Source organism: Phasianus colchicus, chromosome 2, assembly GCF_987193195.1.
Source record: "Phasianus colchicus chromosome 2, bPhaCol1.hap1.1, whole genome shotgun sequence".
Classification (NCBI taxonomy): domain Eukaryota; kingdom Metazoa; phylum Chordata; class Aves; order Galliformes; family Phasianidae; genus Phasianus; species Phasianus colchicus.
In genome coordinates this window covers 45,693,301-45,713,566 of record NC_143437.1, presented here as the reverse complement: position 1 = coordinate 45,713,566, position 20,266 = coordinate 45,693,301, and the positions used below count along the sequence as shown (strand labels likewise).

At 41.2% G+C, this 20,266-nt stretch overlaps 1 protein-coding gene across 2 annotated transcripts; it reads right to left on the bottom strand.

The window, feature by feature from the left end:
• Positions 1-1,621: 1,621 nt before the first annotated feature.
• On the bottom strand, positions 1,622-18,304 carry STX11 (syntaxin 11). 2 transcript variants are annotated; one of them, XM_031612429.2, is made up of 3 exons: positions 18,216-18,304; positions 7,671-7,860; positions 1,622-4,699 (listed from the first exon to the last, which is right to left on the bottom strand). In XM_031612429.2, exon 3 carries the CDS (start codon positions 4,692-4,694, stop codon positions 3,828-3,830), a length of 867 nt encoding a protein of 288 aa, XP_031468289.1. In that variant the 5' UTR covers positions 4,695-4,699; positions 7,671-7,860; positions 18,216-18,304; the 3' UTR covers positions 1,622-3,827. The 2 variants fall into 2 exon arrangements, with proteins under 2 accessions (XP_031468289.1, XP_089991676.1); XM_090135550.1 differs by lacking the exon at positions 18,216-18,304 and adding an exon at positions 18,028-18,205.
• Positions 18,305-20,266: the final 1,962 nt, after the last annotated feature.

The following is a 20,266-nucleotide window of genomic DNA, read 5'->3' as shown; positions in this document are numbered from 1 at the left end:
TAGTGTAAAAATCACATTACTTCTGATTAACTGTCACCACATACAGTATCTTAAAAGACAGTTTCCTGCTTTAATCACACGTGGTATTGTTGTAGAGATACAAACACAATCATGGGTAGCTCTTTTTCAGATCTATTTCAAACATCTGCCACGGCCCAAAACTCTAGAGAACCTATTTTGTTTTCAAGAAATTAGAAAATACAGCTGACGGTGTGCTTTCAACAATTCTTGATGAAGGCTGGCCTCCACAAATTTGAATTACCAAAACAGCAGTTCAGATGCTCAGCTCACCCTCAGGTTTTCTCCTCTTAAATAATAACAATACCTGTATCTTAAAGTCGGTGCTATCTCTTTACTTCCAGAAGTTTCTCCCAAGACACTTGCCAGAGAGGTGCCTTCCCACTGGGATAACAGGTTTCTCAGTTTCTCTAAAATTAAACTTGTGTTTCAAAATAAAATAAGATTTAAAAAAAAAAAAAAAAACCACAAGATGAAATGGAAACTCATACACAAAAAGTTCAGTGTTATTTACCATATATTTTGCAATAGGGAATTTTTTTTCTTTCATTTTTGTACAATTCTCTCTCACATTTTAAAAAAAGAATGATGGAAACCTGGCTGTCAGTCCTCCTTCTCCTCAGAAAGATCTGAAACAAAAATACCGGCAATCCTAGCTCATCTCACTTTTTCCTGCAACCCCCTCAGACCCAGCTATAAGGTTTTTCACATCTTGGAAAGGAAAAAAAGTTCCATAGGTCATACTGCTTCCATCTCCATAAGAGTTGTGTTGACTTTGAGAAGGCAGCTCTCCTTAGCAAGCATGAAGTCATCCATTCTGCAGCTTCTTTTAGTAGTATGTTAACACAGTTATCAGGCTTTTACTTTTATCATCTTCTTCCACTCATCCTGTGTGGCATTATTCTTTGCAATTGTAGTATAATCAATGTGGTGTGTTGTTTCTGTTTTTTTCTGAAGCCTGTTTGACTGTTCATGGAGTTCTTACACAACAACAGAAAAGAAAAAAAAAACCCTTTAGTTTTTTTATTTAAAGTTTCTTTCTTAGGCGATGAACAAGTTTGAAAGGAAGATAATTATTTCCTTAGTTACTGGGAGTAGCTTTTCAAATGCCTCTAATTCACAATGCAACTGAGAGATATTTTTATGGGTACCAAGCTGATTTCAGTGATTCTTATTTTCTTCCCCACACCAACAGCCTGAGGTCACGTCAAGGACTCTAATTACCTTTTTCCTCATGCTTTTGCTCTCTTCCCCTGTGCTCCAAATCAGACTGAAGATTTGAAAATAAGCTTTGTATTTCTAATAACAAAATCATCAAGATCTTTCAGAACTGTCAGAATAAATTTGTATTTTTTCTTGCAGTAGAGAATTGTCCTAGAATGTATGAAACTCATACTTAATGTTTTTTATAGGAAAAATTATGATAAGTCTATCTCAATACAAAATATATTTGATTTACTGTGGCAACGAATATTCTGAGGACATTCTTTTAGACATTAATCTTCTTTCACTAATTTACAGTTTACTCCAGAAACTTTTAAATAAAACTTTGACTATGTGAGCAACTATTCAGAGCTGTTGACTCAACACACAACACTCTGCATTTTCAGTTTTTCTTATTAAATATTTTATTGTTTTTGTGGACATGCACATGTGCAAAAAAGAAACCAAAGGTACTTTTTTTTTAATCAAAAGCAGGTACATTTTTTTTTTATCAAAAGCATTGTTAAGTGCTAAGAATATGCAGATAAAATGAAATACGTATTTTAATTCCCACTGATTTACATCCATGTTCTGACCATTGGCTCTTTAGGATATTTCTCGACAAATACAGATCTGTTGACTTGAATGTCAATATCTATGGAGTAAATAACTTTTGTCTTCTTGAGTAGCACCAACGCAGTAAATTAGTGGTGCCAGCTCAACCTCCTTTTTGCTCCCACTTCAAGTTTGAATACTGGGTTGTTTGAGAGAGTCTCAGGCAAGTGTAATACTGACATCATCAAGACATCACTGAATATCAAAATATCTTCTAGTTTAGAAGACCAGTGTTCTTCATGCTTCCATGTTACCACAGACAGGTGCTTCAGCTAAAAGAGATCTTCTGTTTCTGAAAACTGTTATCTATTTAGCTTCTATTTGTGTAAAAAGCTTATCTGGCAAAGAAGCATTTCCCACAAGGATATAAAAACTTGGAAGCTGAATTTCTTTTGTTGTGTTGTTATATAGCAATATAAGTAGTATGAAATGTTTGGGTATTTTTTAAAAACATATAAAATTAGTGTGCAAAAGTTCAGAAGGGAAAAATTTCATTGTGATTGGTGAGGGAAGATGGCTATGCACATTTAGGCAAAAATCTAAATACAAAAAACTTGAAATGTTTAAATATGTTTGTTAAAATAGCTATAAATATGACAACAATTTTAAAAAAGTCACTAAATTCTGAAAAAATGTCCTGCATTAATTCAAAGGATACTAATAGATCACAGTGTAACAGGAAGCCATCTAGAAATATTAGAGCTGGAAAACTTCCAGAAGTAGGAGCTATAATCACTCCCCAGACCTTATGAATACCTCTTTCACTGACAGTGCTCAGTGGTTTCCAGGGCTGCAAATGCTCTATTCCCTCCTCATCTGTCAAACCAACTATGGGCAGACTCCTCTTACACAAAAGGAAGGATTATTTTTAAGCTTGAAAAGGGTACTGAAATGACAAAAATGTTTATTCTTCACATGCACTGAAGAATACACCTGAATTTTTCTTTCCTCAGAGATTTTCTAATGATGAGAGAAAAGCCTTAACTTTTGTAAATCAGTAAAACTGCATGTTAATAAATGTAATTCTTCATGCTATTAAAAATATATATAAAATTTCCAAATTAAAATCAATGCTTATTAGAAGTCTGTTGATAGGATAATCCTTCCACTAAGACTGCTTGTGTGTATGCACCAGCACAGGAGATTAAAACGCTTTCTTTGCCTCCCAGCTGTTGTCTTCTTATGCATGCTTCTACAGAGGGCCACTGCACACATCTCTTCTGCTGTCTGATGTGTCAACTGGCAGAAACACGGATTTGAAACCTAAAAACATGGCAGTTTTTAAATCAAGATTTTCAGTAATTCAATTTAAAAAGATGCAGTGTGATGCCTCCATGTTGCAGTTGTGGGTACTCAAAATGGAGAAAAACAATCACCTGAACACAAACAGCAAAACGTGCCTATTATGCTTTATGGTACAGCTTACTTCTGTTAAGATCAGTGACAGATGGAAATAAAGTTGAAACAGAAACTAGTTTTGCATCCTGCTCTTGGTAACGGGCTCGGTATTTTGCTGCACAAGCAGAGCAAAAATCTCTTCAAGTATTTGCATCAAGCAGCCTCTAAACTAGTTAAAATTCCAACCTCCTGATTTGTGGTGTATTCTGTCACCACAGGCATTGAACATGTATGCCTGCAGACCACTTTGACTCTTAAGAAAGAAAGAACTTTCTGAAATCTGTTGTTTTCCCTAGGCTCTTAGCCTATCCTTCATTCCTCTTTCTCAACTGGAACAAGTATCGTTGCACAGAGATTTTCTGAGTACTTGCATCTCCAGTTACAGTAAGAGAGTAGTTGAAAATAGTTTTAATCAACACTTCTAGTAGGCCATAAATAGAATGATTTTTCAGCACATTTAGGAACATGTTACCAAACAAGAACTGCGCAACAGCTCCCACACTTGTAGGGGTTGTCATTAAAGAAAAATCATTGAAAAGAATGTCTGATTTTGAAAACGTTCAAGTTGGTCCATGATAGTTTCAGTAGGATAGTCACCTTCTGCAAAATGAAAAGCAGCAGCAGAGGATTGTCATGAGAGGGTGTTTTCTTCTGTATTCCAATGCTTTTTTTATTTGTTCTTTGGATTCTCCTACATAGTCCTCAACATTTTGCACATTTATCTCAATGACATCAAAGGTGTCTGCCTGTTCTTCCACTAGCAGGGCCACCTGCAGAAAGAGCTCGTGAACCTCCTTAATACGACCTTCTAATTTCACCAACTCCTTATGACGTGTCTCTAACTCATTCAAGGCTGAGCGAGCTCCCTTCACATCTGACAAGAGATTCTCAGAGAAGACATCCCACCTGCCTTGCTCAATCATCTCCTCGATCTGGTTGCTAGAAACATCTTTGCCCATGATTTCTAGCTGACGCTGAATTCGGATCTTGCAGTTCTCCCGTTGGTTCATCTCTGTTGCATTGTATTCAAACATAGCTTCCTGAAAGGCATGCATGAGGTCAACATAATGGTTCTTTGCTACCCTGGCAATCACAGACATAACTCCATATTTTGTTATTGCATCTTCGCAGAAATCTCTCATTATTTGGAGTTTCCTGTGGATGCTTTCTCCACGGGCCTTGATGTCTCTGGCAATACCATTAGTATCTCGTTTAATGCTACTAAGACGGCGCATGGAAGTAAGGAAACGGTTGTTTTGCTTTTTTAGTCGCTTGACATCCTCTTTTAGGAGATTATTTTCAGTCCGGATGTTCTCTATGTCCTTATGAAGAGTTTCCAAGGCATAATCAGTCTCATAAAGGAGAATGTCACGGGGTGAATTTTCATCATCCTCACTAAAAGAAAACTCTTGGTTGTGCAACCTGGCAAGTTCACGCATCTCATTTAGCCGGTCTTTCATCCTGCCTGTAAAACAGAGGAAAAGTAGGAAAAAAAATTTACAGTAAGTAAAGTATTGCTTTACAAGTTCATAACTAATGATACATTAAAAATAAACCAAAATATTGCAGATCCTCTATTGTTCTAAACTTGTTTTTCCTGGAAGGAGAGCAGAAGTCTCTCAGAAAAGTATACAACTTTAAGGAATATTGTTGGCAAAGAAAAGCTTTGAGGAACAGTGTGAAAAGCAGCAAGATATGTATATGTGTATATATGTATGTATGTATATATATATATTTAGGTTTGTTTTTTTTTTAAGGAAAAAAGAAAAAAAAGGAAGAAAAAAGCAAGTTTAGGGTCTTCAGATGCTATTGTTAATCATATTGCACCAGGCATTAAAAAAACCACAGCAATATCTCGATTTTCTAAGTAAAGTCAACTACTTGAGTCTTATTTATTTTTGTATAATGGAAACATCTTACAGAAAGAATAAAGTAACAATGTTGTTACAGGTCAGAATCTGTTCTTTTTGCCTCAGACTTACTTAGCTATAAATTTCACTAAAACAGATGCAGAATGAGTAATCTGTATAGACTAGTTAAGTGGTAACAAGACATAAATCTCCTGTAAGTACGTTATTCAGTTGAAATTCTAGAGCTAAAATCTTTGCAGAAAGTAAGACTGAAAGCTTCAGTGAGAACCCTGTACTAAGTATTGCAGCAAGCAGGAAGTTGAAAATTTCCCATAAAAAAACCATATCTCCCATGACATCATTTAAAAGAGAACCAAATTAAGAAATAATAACAAGCATGACATCACCAAATCTCTGTGTCTAGAAGAATCATCTTTGTTTTTCCAGGAATTAGAGCACCTTCACAAGCATTTACAAACATGTTATCTGCTCTGGACACATCCCTTTGTAGGTTTATCAGCTACTCTAAAAATTAAGTAAAGTCCCACGTGAACATACTCAGGATAACAGACCAGACTCCAATGTGAATTAAGTGTTCAATTTTATAGCCAATTTCATGGAATCGTTAGATATGTTAAAGGTGTTGGGGAGGAAAAGGAAGATTCCACCACAGATACAGCCTCTTCAGCTCAATGAGACCACGTGCTGATCTCAAGAAGCATCCTGATTACAATCTTGTTTACACTGGTACAAAAAAGGTTTCTCAACCTAAACTAATTCTGTTCCAAGCAACACACAAAAAACAAACAAACAAACAAGTCCAAGAATACGATGAAAAAGTGAGCTTTCAGTCAGGAATCTATGCTTGCAACAACTGTTTGAATTTAAACCAGAGCCCACATAGCTGTAATTAAATTACACAGGGAAAGCTTTCAGATATCAAAGGTTTTCCACCACCTCCCACAGCAATAACAAAATCAAGACCTACACCTTATGCCACAGCACTGAGATGAAAAATCCCCGCCTACAAGGAAAACAAAGTCACATAGGGCAGCTTTAATGACTGGTTTACTTGACTTGAAAACTGTATGGCCAAGATTACCTACAGGAACTGTAGCTACAACAACTACTATCTGTGCTTGGAAATGGTTATTGGAATGTTCTCTAGGCAACATGGTGGAAAGGGAAAAAAGAGCCATCTTGCAATCTCTTCTAGTAACCAATTGTTTCTGAGATTTTCACTTGAAATGTAGATGTGGGACTGAAAAGTAGTCACATTGCTAGTCTGACTGCATTCCTGACTGTTTCCTGGAGTTTAAAATCCTCCCACTTTTAGCTTCTATCCTTTAACTGTCATGTGCTGTGCTCAGCGATTTATTCATTTTGTGTTTAACATCTACGTTTGGAAACAATTTTTATGCCCAAACCTCAAAGTGATGATCAATTTTATGCAGGTGGCATCTCACTTCTGTGTGTCATGTGTGTGCAGGCTTACATCACCCCTGTGCTTGAAGGAATGGTTCTTCAACTTGAGGAAAACTAAATCTCAGTGGACTTTCCAAAGAAATCCCTACAGCAAGCAGTCTGACAAGTGGCTCAACAATAATTACTTTTGTGTATGTGTGTTCGTGTGCTTAATAAAGTTGGTGAGCTTTTCTGGAAAAATAAGAATAGCTCAATCTATTAGCCACTACACTGTGTTCTTCTAGACTTCAAGGAACACAGACATCTACCAATCATTTTAATCCAGAGATGCTCTCAAGTATACGCACAAAACATGAGTTTGGTATGAATAATAACTGGTTTTTGTCTGTTCAAAACTTAAGCAAGAGTTCTAAGACTGAGGAAGGTTTACATTTAAACAGAGAACTACACTGAATAAGATGATTTGCACAATAAGCTGATAACTTTGCAGGAATAGGTCTACACTTCCTTCCTCTACCCTCAAGGATGCACTCTGCAATTTGTCTTTCTTATTCACCACTATTTTAAAGCATTAGATAAAGCAAAAATAAAAACGAAGAAATAGAAACACAGTAATTCATAGCATGATGATTACTAATGCTGTACTAAGTTTACATTGATATTAATTCTGTAGCATCTCTGTAAAAGTACTAGCTTTTTTGTTTGTTCATTTAATACAAAGTACACGAAAAGTTAAGAAGTCAAGCACTAAAACAAGAGCAAGGACCTCCCAAGTATAGCCTCAGATTGCACTGTAACATTGCCTATACACAGAATGATCGTGGAATTAAACACTGGCCTACATCCTATCACTTCCACTACATGGATGTCTACAATCTATATGTGCTGAAAAAAAAAGTTCTACAACATAAAATTGAATATTCATAATTCAGCTCATGGTCAGAAATCTCATTTACTGTGTTACTGCAGTTCATTTTGTCAGGGTTTTCTCCTGTGATACTCCCAGAATGCTCTATACACTCCTCAGAGTCCTGTGGGGAAGGGCAATTCTAACAGCCCAGTCCACAGACACAGATTTCAACAGAGTAATTTTGGACAACAGTATTACTTTTGATGAGTTACAATGCCAACTTAAGACACTTGAAGCACATCGCTCCATACCTTGTAAATCCGGAAGTCAGTGCCTGACTTCAGCCACTGCTGCTGATCTCAAGCACTTGACCAAGTAAGATCCCGAAGTAACAAGCTGGACATCGGTGAACGAACACATGGGTCTAGGCCACTCACGAGTTCATCTCCAAAGACATGTGCAGCATCGCCTACGATCTCTGTAATCCAGTAGAATCCAATTCTAAATATGAACAGAAGGATCAAATTAATGTTTTGTAGACAGTCTTCAGCCTGAGGATTCCTAGTTTCTTAATGCTTAGCTCTAGAAGCCTACATTCCAGCTCTTCAGGGAGTTTAGTTAACAAAATCCCCTGGGAATCTGTCCTCAAGGACAAGGGAGCTGAGCAGAGCTAGCAGATCTTTAAAGAAATTTTCCCTAGAGCACAAGAGCTCTCCATCCCCAAATGTAGGAAGTCAGGAAAGAAATGCAAGAGACTAGCATGGCTGAACCAGAACCTGCTGGTCAATATGGAGAGCAAGAAGAAAAAGCATAGGCAATAGAAGCAGGGACAGGTAACCTGGGAGGAGTATAGGGATGCTGGTAAACTGTAGGGTTGGAGTAAGGAAGGCCAAGGCCCAGCTGGAACTGGTTTTGGCAAGGGGTGCAAAGAAGGATAAGAAATGTTTCTATAGGTACAGCAACCAGGAGTCCCTACAGACAGGAAAAGGCTGAGTAATTTAACAACTTCTTTGCTTCAGTCTTCAGAGAGGACAGTTCAGAAGGTGGGGACTGGGGCAGCAATTTCCCTCCCACTGTAAGTGAAGATCAGGTTTGTGAGTGCCTGAGGAACCTAAACATCTGTAAATATGGGTCCCAATAAGATGCACTCCAGAGTCCTGAAGGAAACAGCTGAAGTAATCACCAAGCCACTCTGTGATATCTGACAAGTCATAGTGGTCAACTGAAGTCCTTGCTGACTGGAAAAGTGTAATCACAGAATGGTTTGGATTGGAAGGGACCCCAAGGATCATCAAGTTCCATAGGTAGGGCCACCAATCTCTAGAGCTGGTACTAGACCAGGTTGTCCAGTGCCCCAGCCAACCTGATCTTGAACACCTCCAGGGGCAGTAAATCAAATTAATCATTCTGAGTTGTTATATTCCCTTTAGAACAGTTTTGCTCCAAAGATTCCTGAGCCTGACAGGTATTATTTTCCCCATTTCACAGAGGAGGAAGCTGATGTCAGCAGGGTTATGCAACTCGCTCAGGTCACTTGTCACAGCTAAGTGACAATACAAGGCTTTAAGATCATATCTCCTTGAACTCCTGATTTTTTAATACTGCTTTGGGCAGGAGGCAGAGCACGCCTTATCCAACACAAGCAGAGGTGGAATTCAGAAAGGCCATTGCAAATGGTACATGTCAAAATATGGTGAATGAAGCAACCATACCCTCTGGAAAAACATGACAGTACATTTAATCACCAGAGATAAATAATGTTGACATTACTCTTTAAAGTCACAGATCTACAGATGCCATGGCTGGGTAGATCATTTCTTCTACTTCATGCAAATGAAATTTGCTTGATTAATATAGCACCCATTTTTAAGAAGGGTAGAAAGGATGACTCAGGGAACTACTGACCTGTCAGCCTCACTTTGGTTCCAGGGAAGATCATGGAGTAGATCCTCCTGGAAGTTATACTAAGGCACATAGCAGAGAGGGAGGTGACATGCAATAACCAGCATGGCTTCACCAATGGCAGGTCCTGCCAGATCAACCTTGTCACTTTTTGTGAAGGTGTACCTGTGCCAGTGGACAAGCAAAGAACCACTGATATCATCTGTCAGGAGTTCTGTAAGGCCTTTGACACTTGCCCCCTATTGTACCCAGAGTGATGCTCAATGTCCTATGCAGATCAGTGATGAATCATGTCCCTCAGGTCAGTACTGGTACTGACACTCTTTAACATCTCCATCAGTGACACTGACAGTGGGATCAAGTGCACCCTCAGCAAGATTGTGATTGATGTAAACCTGTGTGGTGCAGTTGACATGGTTGAGGGATGCGATGCCATTCAAAGAGACCTAGACAGGCTTCAGCAGTGGGCTCAGCTGAACCTGACAACAAATCCAAGAGTAAAGTCTTGAGGGATGTAAGGATGGAGCACAGCCATCCTTAAGGACTTGGAAGTACTGGGGGATAGCAGCTGGACATGAGCCTGCAATATGCCCTCGCAGCCCAAAAGCTAACTGTTTAAGCTTCAGTCTTTCAAAGAAACACTGAACTCATCTGAACATCTGCAAACTGTTGTTTTGACAGATTCAGTTTGGTGAAATTTTAGAGAGTCTCATAAGGAAAACAGCAAACTCAAATACAGTGGCATTACTGAACTCTTTCCCCATTTCAAACAAAGGGGAAGCAGATCTTCCCAGAGAGGCTAGTAATTTCCAAGCATTCCTTGATAGAATCAGTGACAGAATTGACAAAAAAGAGCTGAAACAAACAAACAAACAACAATGGGAAAGCAAAGGGGACCAGTCATTTGAAAAATGGGTACTTAACAGATCAGTATTTAGAAAAGTTGACCTCCTTTATCAGATGCTGCTGTTACTCAGGACAGTTTAGTTACATTTACTTACATGTTGATAGCACCATTTGTAATTAAAACAAACATATGTTAACATGAGATATATATTGTACATTACAATTTGTTAGGGATAGCCTCAGCAATCTCTTCCCTTACACACAGCCTCAGCAGGAAAAGCTGAGCCTCTCTGGCTAGAAAGCACCATTGCAAAGAGAACTTTGGGGTCCTGGTGGACATCAACTTGAACAAAAATCAGCTCTGCACCCTTGTAGCACGTGACACCAACAGCATCGTTGGCAGGAGCAGCAGAAGAGGTCAAGGGGAGTGATCCCTCCCCTCTGACACCTGAGATTCTGTACCTGGAGTGCTGTGTCCCTGGCACTGCAAGAGATATGGACACCATGGAATGAGCCCCACAGAAGCCACCAAGTTGGTTTGCGCTGCTGGAGTCCCTGCTGTGTGAGGAGAGTCCAGGAGAGCTGGGGTTGTTCAGCCTAGAAAACAAAGTTCTGGGGACATCCTACTGCTGTCAGCACCTACCAAATATGAGGTGTACAACACCAAGGGCAGCAGACCAAAGTGGGAACCAGAAAATAGAGGAAAGAGAACAGGCAACACCAAAAAAAAAAAAACAAAAAAAAAAACACCTAAACTCACAAATATTGGAATAGGTTCCCAAAGAAGTTTTGGAATCTACCTGGCCAGGGCCTTCAGCAACCTGATCTACCTGTGTGTGGTTTGAGGGTGGCTGGATTAGATGACCTCCAGAACTTCCCTCCAGTGTAATTTTGTTCTATTACATAGCCTCAGGTCTGAAGTCTGATAAATTGAATGAGATATAAATACTATGCTACTTGCACAAGTTTAAGATATGTTTAACACATTATTGTATTGAGAACCAGCTACTGCACACCTCGGAATAACTGCTCCAAGTATATAGATAACTTCATTCTACAAATAGCGTTTTAATAGATAAACTGATGGTTTGATTTTATTTCAAAATACTGCCCATGTTCAAACTGCAACATGTACCTTCCTGTTTGTGTTTTTGGGGTAGATAAATCTGTCCTTGTAAAAATTAAGTTCCTTTTGCAACTCATCATGGTGTATACACCCAAATACACACACACACACACACACACACACACACACACACACACACACACACACAGGAAATACAGGCCAGGTAATGACTCCAAAGTTTACTGCTTTGAAGCCAAATACCCACCAAGCACAGTCAGGGGGGGGATATGTTTAGCATTCACCTCTTCATGTTAGCACACTGCTTCTTGGTGTTAATCACTATGACTAACTTTCCCATGATGCATGAGAAATTTGCAACCTATTCTGTTGCAATAAGAGTGTGTGACATGGGATTTCAGACAGAAAAGGAAATCCACTCTGAAAGTTAAAAGCTGCACAAAACTGCTTCCCAAAAGCCCCATGTACAGACAAGAAGTCCTGAATTACTGGTAACATAAAATGCCTAATAAAATAAGCTATTCGTAGTAACAAATGTTGGCTGTAAGAGCAAGTTATGCACAGCAGCACTACAGGCATGTATTTCCACTACTGTGGAAATGTTTTGCTTCCATGCAGAAATAAGAAAGGCTGGAAAGTAATATATAAAAGCAAACAAGTTGCACACCTTTGTCTCAACATTAACATTAGTAAATCCACATCACTGAGTTTGGTGACAAGCAGTGAAATAAATCAGCAGGTTCAACACAGCATCCACATTTGCATCACAAGCATCACTGGAAGGAAGCCAGTGTGCATTTTTTCTTTTTACATCATTCCCAGAAGGCAGCTGCTAGCTGAAAGCAGTTTGTAGGTTAACAAAAGTCTAGTCAGTAATTGTTTTCAGCCTTCAGTAAAACCTTACAAGATGAAAGTCTTACTTCAGTTCAAGTGGCCTATTTGAGGAACAAAGGATATTTCAAAATAAGCCATTTAAAACCATTTCTACCTGCAGTTCTTCACTGATTGGAAGGTAAAAGTCACTACATGCTTCAGTATGAGCCCCCATGGCTCAACTGGCCTGGTATCCTACTCCTGGATGCCACGTGCTATTGCTTGTATGACACACCTCAGAGGTGACCCAAGAAACAAGTGGTGAACAATTGGGAAACAATCTACTCCTAAGCAGAATTACTTAACAGCCTGCTGTATATCAGCACATTCCAGTGACTTTCCATACTTTTTATGGATCATACAGCATTGACAAAAACTCATATGGACTGCTGGCATCTAATATACTCAATTGTGAGGCAAATAATGTGCGGCTGCTACACAAAACTGAATAATTTATAGTAAAAAAACCCAAAGTCTTTCTTTTCAGAGTTAGAGTGTCATTATATATAAATGATATATATATAAAACAGAATAATATTTCTGTTTTAGAGCAGATTTAATCATTTTCTCTGGTATCTATTCTCCAATAGCAGGTTAGATAATAGTAACTCAGACAGACTATTGTTTGCAATAGGATTTCCTCTATAAAAAAAAAAAGCGCTTCTACTTGAATCAGAGCATAATGCAAAACATATTTCAAGACTAAATTCCCTGACCTCTAAATCATCTCCATCACTGGCAGAATGGCTTCTCTTTTTCTTGCTCCTTATCCGTGAAAGCTTGAAGACAGACCAAAAAAATCATCTAGCAATGAGGACACCGCTCCACAGTGCCTTCTGCAGCTGTTTTAAGATCACATATATATATATTCTGCTCCAATATTAACAAACACAATAGAGGTCAGCATGTTGAAATCTTTTTGGAGCCTCACTGAAAGGAAGTTACCATTTTCTCTGGAGTTTCTTGTATTTGGTAATGTTTTAAAATACACCACATGTGTTCAGGATTAAAAAAAAAAACAACACAGAACAGAGGCCATAAGAACAATACAGAAATCCACCACAAAGTTGAAAATTTACCCAGAGAATATTGGACACAACTACTTTGTACTGTAGTCAACACTTGTTCACAGCAGAGTAATACTCCCATCCTACTTCCAGTCACATTAGTGAGAGTGCAGGACACTGCAGGTGTCTTGGGGCAGGTTTTTTTCCAGATCTTACATGGAGCGTTGACTTCTGTTTACATCACATGAAGTTGTTTATTACAAGCTGGTATATTCAGAGAAACAGGGAGAACTCATTCTCCGTAGACTATTTATGCAGTTATCTGAATCTCCATGTCTCCCTTGCTTTCTTTCATACCACAAAGGCTAGTTAGAAAGGCATAGTAGGAAAAAAAAAAAAAATTAACATTCAAATAGGTTGTTTCCTCTAACTCAAAGTAATGAGGCATTACTGCTTGACTGCTGATAGCTCTTGAGCTTCTTTGACTTACTCAGATTTAGTCTATAGCATTCAGCACAAAGTAACATTCAGTTCTTACACCAGAGCTTATTATAAATCCAGAGATCTAGAACATGTCTCCTACTTCCAGATGTATTCAACAGAATTAACTATTTTAGTATTTCCCAGAGGCTGGTTATCAGGTTCTCCAGACACTAACAAGGGAAGTTGCCGCACACATAACATGCATATCATTTTTCAGATTTTTATGAAGATGCTGGCAAAAAAAATATCTGAAGTTTTTACCTTGCTACTACCCAGTTTACACGGTAATTAAACCTTATCCTGGCATCAGAGAGGACAGCCTGTTGAATGTATACCTGCTGTTACTATTTATTGGACTGTCTACATTTCTGCTAGGGAGCTGTGGATCACCACTGACAAGTCTTCTGTCCTGCACAGACAATAAGATGGATTCTCAGCATCTTCTCTGGGCATTTTTCTCACAAGTAGCACTACTACACAACTGTAACCAGCTTTATTTTTCTCTGGTTGTAGGAGGGGGGTGTCTATAGCAGCACTGTAGGTTTCTCCATCTTCATGACATGGCCCAGTAGTCTTCACACACATTGTTTGTACTCCAAAATTGCTAACTCCCTCTAACAGTCATCATATATGAAAGGAATGAAAACAGACAAGTTTAACATACACCCCAAATTTAGCCTCTTCCCCCTCCCCCCCCAAGGGCTCTAGAAACCCCATGGTTATCAGCTTCAGGTTCTGAAACAATGTACAACTGCTGGAACCATTACCACCTGTGAGCTGTGAACATGCCCAGCTTTCTGGAAGGGGAGTGCCACTACAAGCAGCTGCTTGTGCTTGAGAATGTATTTTATCGGAGAGAAAAAAAATCCCATTGTTGCTCTCCTTTAAGTTCTTCTCATGTGGTATATTACAGGCTAACTACTGCAGCATGTCCTGTCTTCCTGTGACAGGCAAAGCTTAAGTCTTCAGTTAAAACAGGATGGGGGACAAGGGAGTACGGGTTAATACGTCCCCAGGCTTTGCAAATAGTCATACAGAAACATAAACAGTGAGATGGCCATCCATGAATTTCTGGCAATTACTGCAGCTGAGCAGCATGATGAGTCACGGCACATGGAAATCTGTGATGCCATCGCTGAGTGCTGCAGGTGGATCCTGCTCTGGTGAATCACCTCAGCAAACCTGACACAGGTCTGCGCAGCAAAACAACTGGGTACAGGCCACACGTAACTACCACTGCTACTACCAGATGGTATTTAGGCACGATTAAGACATTAGGCTGGCATCTGCGTGGAAATATGAGGTTGCATGTGATCATCAGTCAGAAGCAAAGCATCCTACAGGTATTTGTAAATTAGCAGAACAGAATTTTTTTCTTTTTTGAGTATACATATATTTAGAGCTTACAGTTTTAACGATCTGATATCAAGTATTCAACTTAACGAAAAAAAAAAATCCCTTTAAGTTTTAATATGAGGTGTCTTATTGGCGTTTGTCCACTAGGGCCAGTACAGGAGGCTGAGTTCTGGGTCCTTCTGCAAAACTACACACCTGAAACTGGACCAAAGAGGTGCAGCCAGGAAGCAACCCTCACACACACATGCGCAGGCAAAGTCTCAGCTCCAGGACACGCTGGCCAGCAGTACAGCAATCACCACACAGTGCCTATGGGTGTTCACAGGCCTCTTTAAAGTACCAGGGACACTGAGACAACATACAGATGTAACTGGGGGTACCATGCCACCAGTACTCGGGGAATCTTTCCCCAGCTTCTGTTGATACAAGTTAATTAAGAATAATCTTACACCACATCAGTTAGACTTGCTTCCCTGTTTACTGCTCAGCAGATAAAGAAGCTGCACACATGATTAGCCTCACGAAGTCAGGTCCCATGATACCATGATTAACTACAGAAACAGGGTCTAAATGAGATGCACTGAGCACTGCGTGCAGAAGGCTAGATGAGATAGCAGGATGGTGACACAATCAGCGGAAGATATCAAAACAGCAGAGCAAAAAGGCAAAAGCTGAACCACACTGCTCCCCAGCAGCCCTCCTGCCAGCAGCGTGGCATGGCCACAGAGCATGGGCATGCCAGGGGCAGGCCTGGAGCTGTGCCTCCAGAAGTGGCTTCCTCTGCAAGGCTGCATCAATGTGGTGAGCTGGCATCTGGGGATGAGGTAAATTTATCAGGTTAAATTAGCATTACTTCACAGATTTCTGCACTGTGTCTTGTCACCTCTGTACCGCAAGGATGAGCAAGTAATCTAAGGCTTTGATAGGCCAGGTGAAATAAGGAAGACTGTATTTGGTCAAGCACCTTCATGTTTGGTAGTTACCTTCTGACATATCTGTTTTCCAATGTGCCAACATTATGATAGCCTTCTGTCAATCTAGGAAGTTATCCATAATTTCAATTAGCAACTTGGACAATGGAGCCAGACATGAGCCTTCACAGCCTCCAGACAACACTGAACTTGGATGGGACAGAGGCAAGCATTTGATGGCAGAGGTGAGGACAAAAAGTTAGTATGCAGGATGAGCCTGGCAAGTCACAGCAGTGCTACCAAAAAGAAATTCAGAGTATGACACTTCTAGAAGAAGTTATTTGCACAGATAGAGAATAGGGGATACCTGGGTTAAAAGCAGGAAAGCATCAGTGGGGTTATCGTAGATTACAAGCTAAAATGAAAGTTCACATTATAAAGCCACTGCAGAAAAAACCCACACATCACTTATATCAGAGGTGGCATGGGAAGCACCAATTGTACCCTACTCAGTATCGGTAAGGCCTTGGTTGGAATATTGCATCCAGCACCTATTACCAAGCTAGGAAAGTCACAGGATACTGAACAGTCTCTCCGAATGGTTTAGAAAGCAGGAGCTTGAAGGAAGAGGAGAGGGACACAAGCTTGTTCTTCGCAGAAGATCAGTGAGAAATCACAGAATGGCTTGGGTTAGAAAGGACATTAAAACCCATTCATATCCAATCCTTAGCCAAAGGCAGGGCTGCCACCTACCAGGCCCTGGGGCTTTCAGGGCCTCTAGAGATAGGGCATAAAGACACCACACACTAATGCACAAAAGGAGTTCATAAAACAAAATGGTTATTTGTTTATTTCCAATGTCATCCATTTGACTTACACACGAATTACATTGAACAAGCTGTGATAGGATAAAATGGGATCAGTCCTCTACAAGAACACCACAGAGCCCTCTTTCTCTGAGGTCACCAACAGGCTACAGGAACGCCCTGCCACCCCAGGATGGATTGGGCCATGCCTTTAAATCTCTCCAGGACTCTATTTGTCCATGGTCTGCCAGCTCCCTTGCAGCCATGGAAGTCCTGGTGGTTCTTGTCACCCAGGTCTCTTCCCTTTCTATTATCACTGCGCATCTCTCCTTTGGAACAGATCTAGGTTAGTTATGTTAGCATGGCATCTTTCCTCAGAGAAGGCTTTCTCTTGCTTCTTTCTCCAAAAACAGCATGCACAGTACAACACAAGCTGTCAGATATGGAGCCAAACCCTGCACCACCCCAAATCTTCAAGACTGTGAGGCAGCATGCAGTGGCATTTTAATGCGTTGAAAGATTTTCTTTATCATGCTTATTTTCTGGATAAAGATCACTTACAACAACAGAGGTTAACTTGTGGCTTTAGCCTCAGCCAAAACACCATATGCATGTGCCTTATGGCTCAGCACGCAACATCAGTTTCAGAGCAGTGGTCATACAAGGCAGGCAGTGAGAAACACGAGGTAAGAAAAAGGTCTTCAGAAGTGGTGAGCATCTAAAGCATCCTTTTGTAAGGATGAGTTTCACCCTGTTTTTCCTTAGGCTGTTAAACCTTTTGTCTGTTCTTTTGAATAAGGACGTGCTCCTCCAGTAGCCTCACCACACCCACAGAACGAAGTTGAAACGGCAAGGAGCACCATTTACAGGAAGCCAAAGTCCTCCAAATTGCATTCTCATCTAAGGTTCCAAAAATATCACCTGAAGCAGAAGAACAAGCACCACCACTGCGCGCTGTAGGCCAGCAATACTCTCCCAGTCATTTCCTTCCCCAGTACTGGCTGCCACTGCTATCTCAGTCACACAAAACACTAACGCTCCTCCGTAGGACAAGAAACTAATGCCAGTTTAATAGGAAGCAGTCAGAGAGCACTAACTCCTGTGAGCGGGGCAGACCCGGCCACAAGGATGCCCGAGGAAAAGGGGAATACCACAAGCTGTTACCTCTCGCGTACGAAGCCAAGCGCACTCAGCCCGCTCGGCGCTGCACACAGCAGCACCACGAGGCAGGAGGACGGGCGAGGCAGACTGCAGCACTCAGACCTGACGAGGAGGTTTTCAGAACGCCCTCGTTTCTCTGATTGTGCCAGAAACCCAGCGATGCCCTCCACCCCTTACAGGTGACCACAGCCACAGATGGAAATGAGCACCTCCAGCCCACTCCCTGCTGCCGAACTCACACTTTCCTCTCGGTTCACACGGGACCGTTTCCATTACTCTCAGGCAAAGCCAAATCGCAGCCGCTCCTCACACCCCACGGACCCGATGCTGAGCGAGACACCGGCACTTCTTGCCGACGGCAACACCGAGAACCCAGCTCGGCAGCGAGGAAGACGCCGACCCTTCTCCCGCCCCGCGCAGCGCTCACCTCCAGCACCAACCGCACCGCCCCTCAAGCCGCAGTCGCCGTCGGAGAGCCCGCGCCGTCGAAGTCAGTATTGGTACCGGCGAACGCCCCGCCCTGCGGCTCAGCTCACCGCCCATTGGCGGCTGGGGGCGGTGATTTGCATAGCAGTGCCCGCCCCCGCCCGTCGTGGGGCGGATCTGTACGGGAAACGTAGGCGAGCGCGGGGCGGCTCTGCTTGGCAGTCGGCCCCGTGGGCACCGGCAGCCCCTTCTTGCCGGCTTCGGATGTGGGCGCGGAAATACCGTGCCGGACCGGCTACTGGGGGCACGGATCAAACCGCTGCTTCCGTTCTGTGTGTGAGAGAAGGTGAGCTCCGCGCAGTGCTGCAATGAGGGCTGCACTTAGCCCGTTCTTGGGTGGTGACTTGGTGTCTTTATGGAAAAAAAATAAAACGAAAAGCACCCTTCTTCAGCATTCTTTAAATTAAAAGTCTTTCTTTTAATTGAAACACCAACAAACTCTTTAGCCACACAGTTACCAATGCGCACTATGAGCAAAATAGCAAGCTGCACTGTTAGTTACGAAGGCTGTTCGCATCCTGATGTGATCTGGAGTTTTTGTTTTTCTTCAGCATCTCAAGAACCATTTATTTCTGTGCCCATTTTTTTCCTCCCTTTCACCAGAAAACCAAGAAATGTGAATCTGGTAATTCCACAACACAGGTTTTTTGTTCCTGATGATGATACCAAGTAATGGCTGGAAGAACATCTGTGCTTTCCAAAGCTGTTCTCAGTTCCGTTGAAGCCCCTAAACCTCTTTAGCACTGCATGCACTCCTGTCGTGGAGCAGTCTGTTGCAAAGGCATGCAGAGCTTCCTACCTCTCTGTTTTCTGTGCTGCTGTTTTTCAGGAAAAAACACCTCAGCAGTAGGTAAATACTTGAGGTTTTATGGTTAAAACCGGTTAAAATTGTGTCTGACAGAGTGGCTGTGTCTGCCTGAGGGAAAAGGCAAAACATCCAAGACTGCACTCCTTGCTTCTTTCCACGTGGAGTCTTTGGCCTCCAGAGTGGTGGTATTAAATACAGGTGGAGCTGAAAATGAAGCTGCATGTCACTGTAACCGCGTGGGTAAAGACTTTATAATCACAGAATCGTTAAGGTTGGAAAATACTATTAAGATCACCAGTCCAGCTTCAGCCCATCCACACGATACCACTGACCATGTCCCTCAGTGCCACATCCACACGGTTCCTGAACACCTCCATGGACTGTGACTCCACCACCTCCCTGGGCAGCCTGTGCCACTGCCTCACCACTTTTTCTAAGAAGAAATTATTCCTAACATCCAAGCTGAACTTCCCCTGGTGCAACTTAAGGCCATGACAGGACAGCAATAGCAAATTGAGCTGTGGTGTTCCAGCAAAAGCAATGCTATTGGATCAGTGATGGGCCTAGAAAGCTGTTCAGGAAGATAAAGCTCATACAGAACCATCTGGGGTCTTCCATACAGTTTGTGAGGAAAGTACCAAATGGAAGAAGAAAAAGAAGAAAAGAAGAAGAAGAAAAAAAGAAGACCAAATGGATGAACAGTGAGTATCCTCTGCTTTAGAAGAGGCCCGTTTGGATGTGGTGCTCAGGGACATGATTTAGCAGAGGTTTGCTAGGGTAGTATGGTTAGGTCGTGGTTGGACTCAATGATCCTTAAGGTCTTTTCCAACCTGAACAATTCTATGATTCTATGATTCTATATCTCTAATATCTGACTAGTGGCAAGATACTATTATAGTTAAATTACTGCTAACCCTCTGAGAAGGGAAATGGTGAGTAAAGTTTCTGTAAATTCTGTCACTTAACTTAGTCAAGGCTGCAAAACTCAAGAAATAGCTAGCTAATTAGGCTACATCAATAAATAATTTAAAAAATGACCACTGGTGAACAAAGCCCCTGAAGTATTTGACCACGTTGTATTACTGGATCCTACAAAAGGTTCCATTTGCACAATGTTAAGAGGAACAAAACCAGGTATGCCATAAGTAAAGATTGTCTGTGTCATGACAAAGAAATTTTCAATG

Excerpts from the sequence above, each read along its gene's own strand:
- STX11 (XM_031612429.2), bottom strand. The coding sequence starts at position 4,694 with ATGAAAGACCGGCTAAATGAGATGCGTGAACTTGCCAGGTTGCACAAC.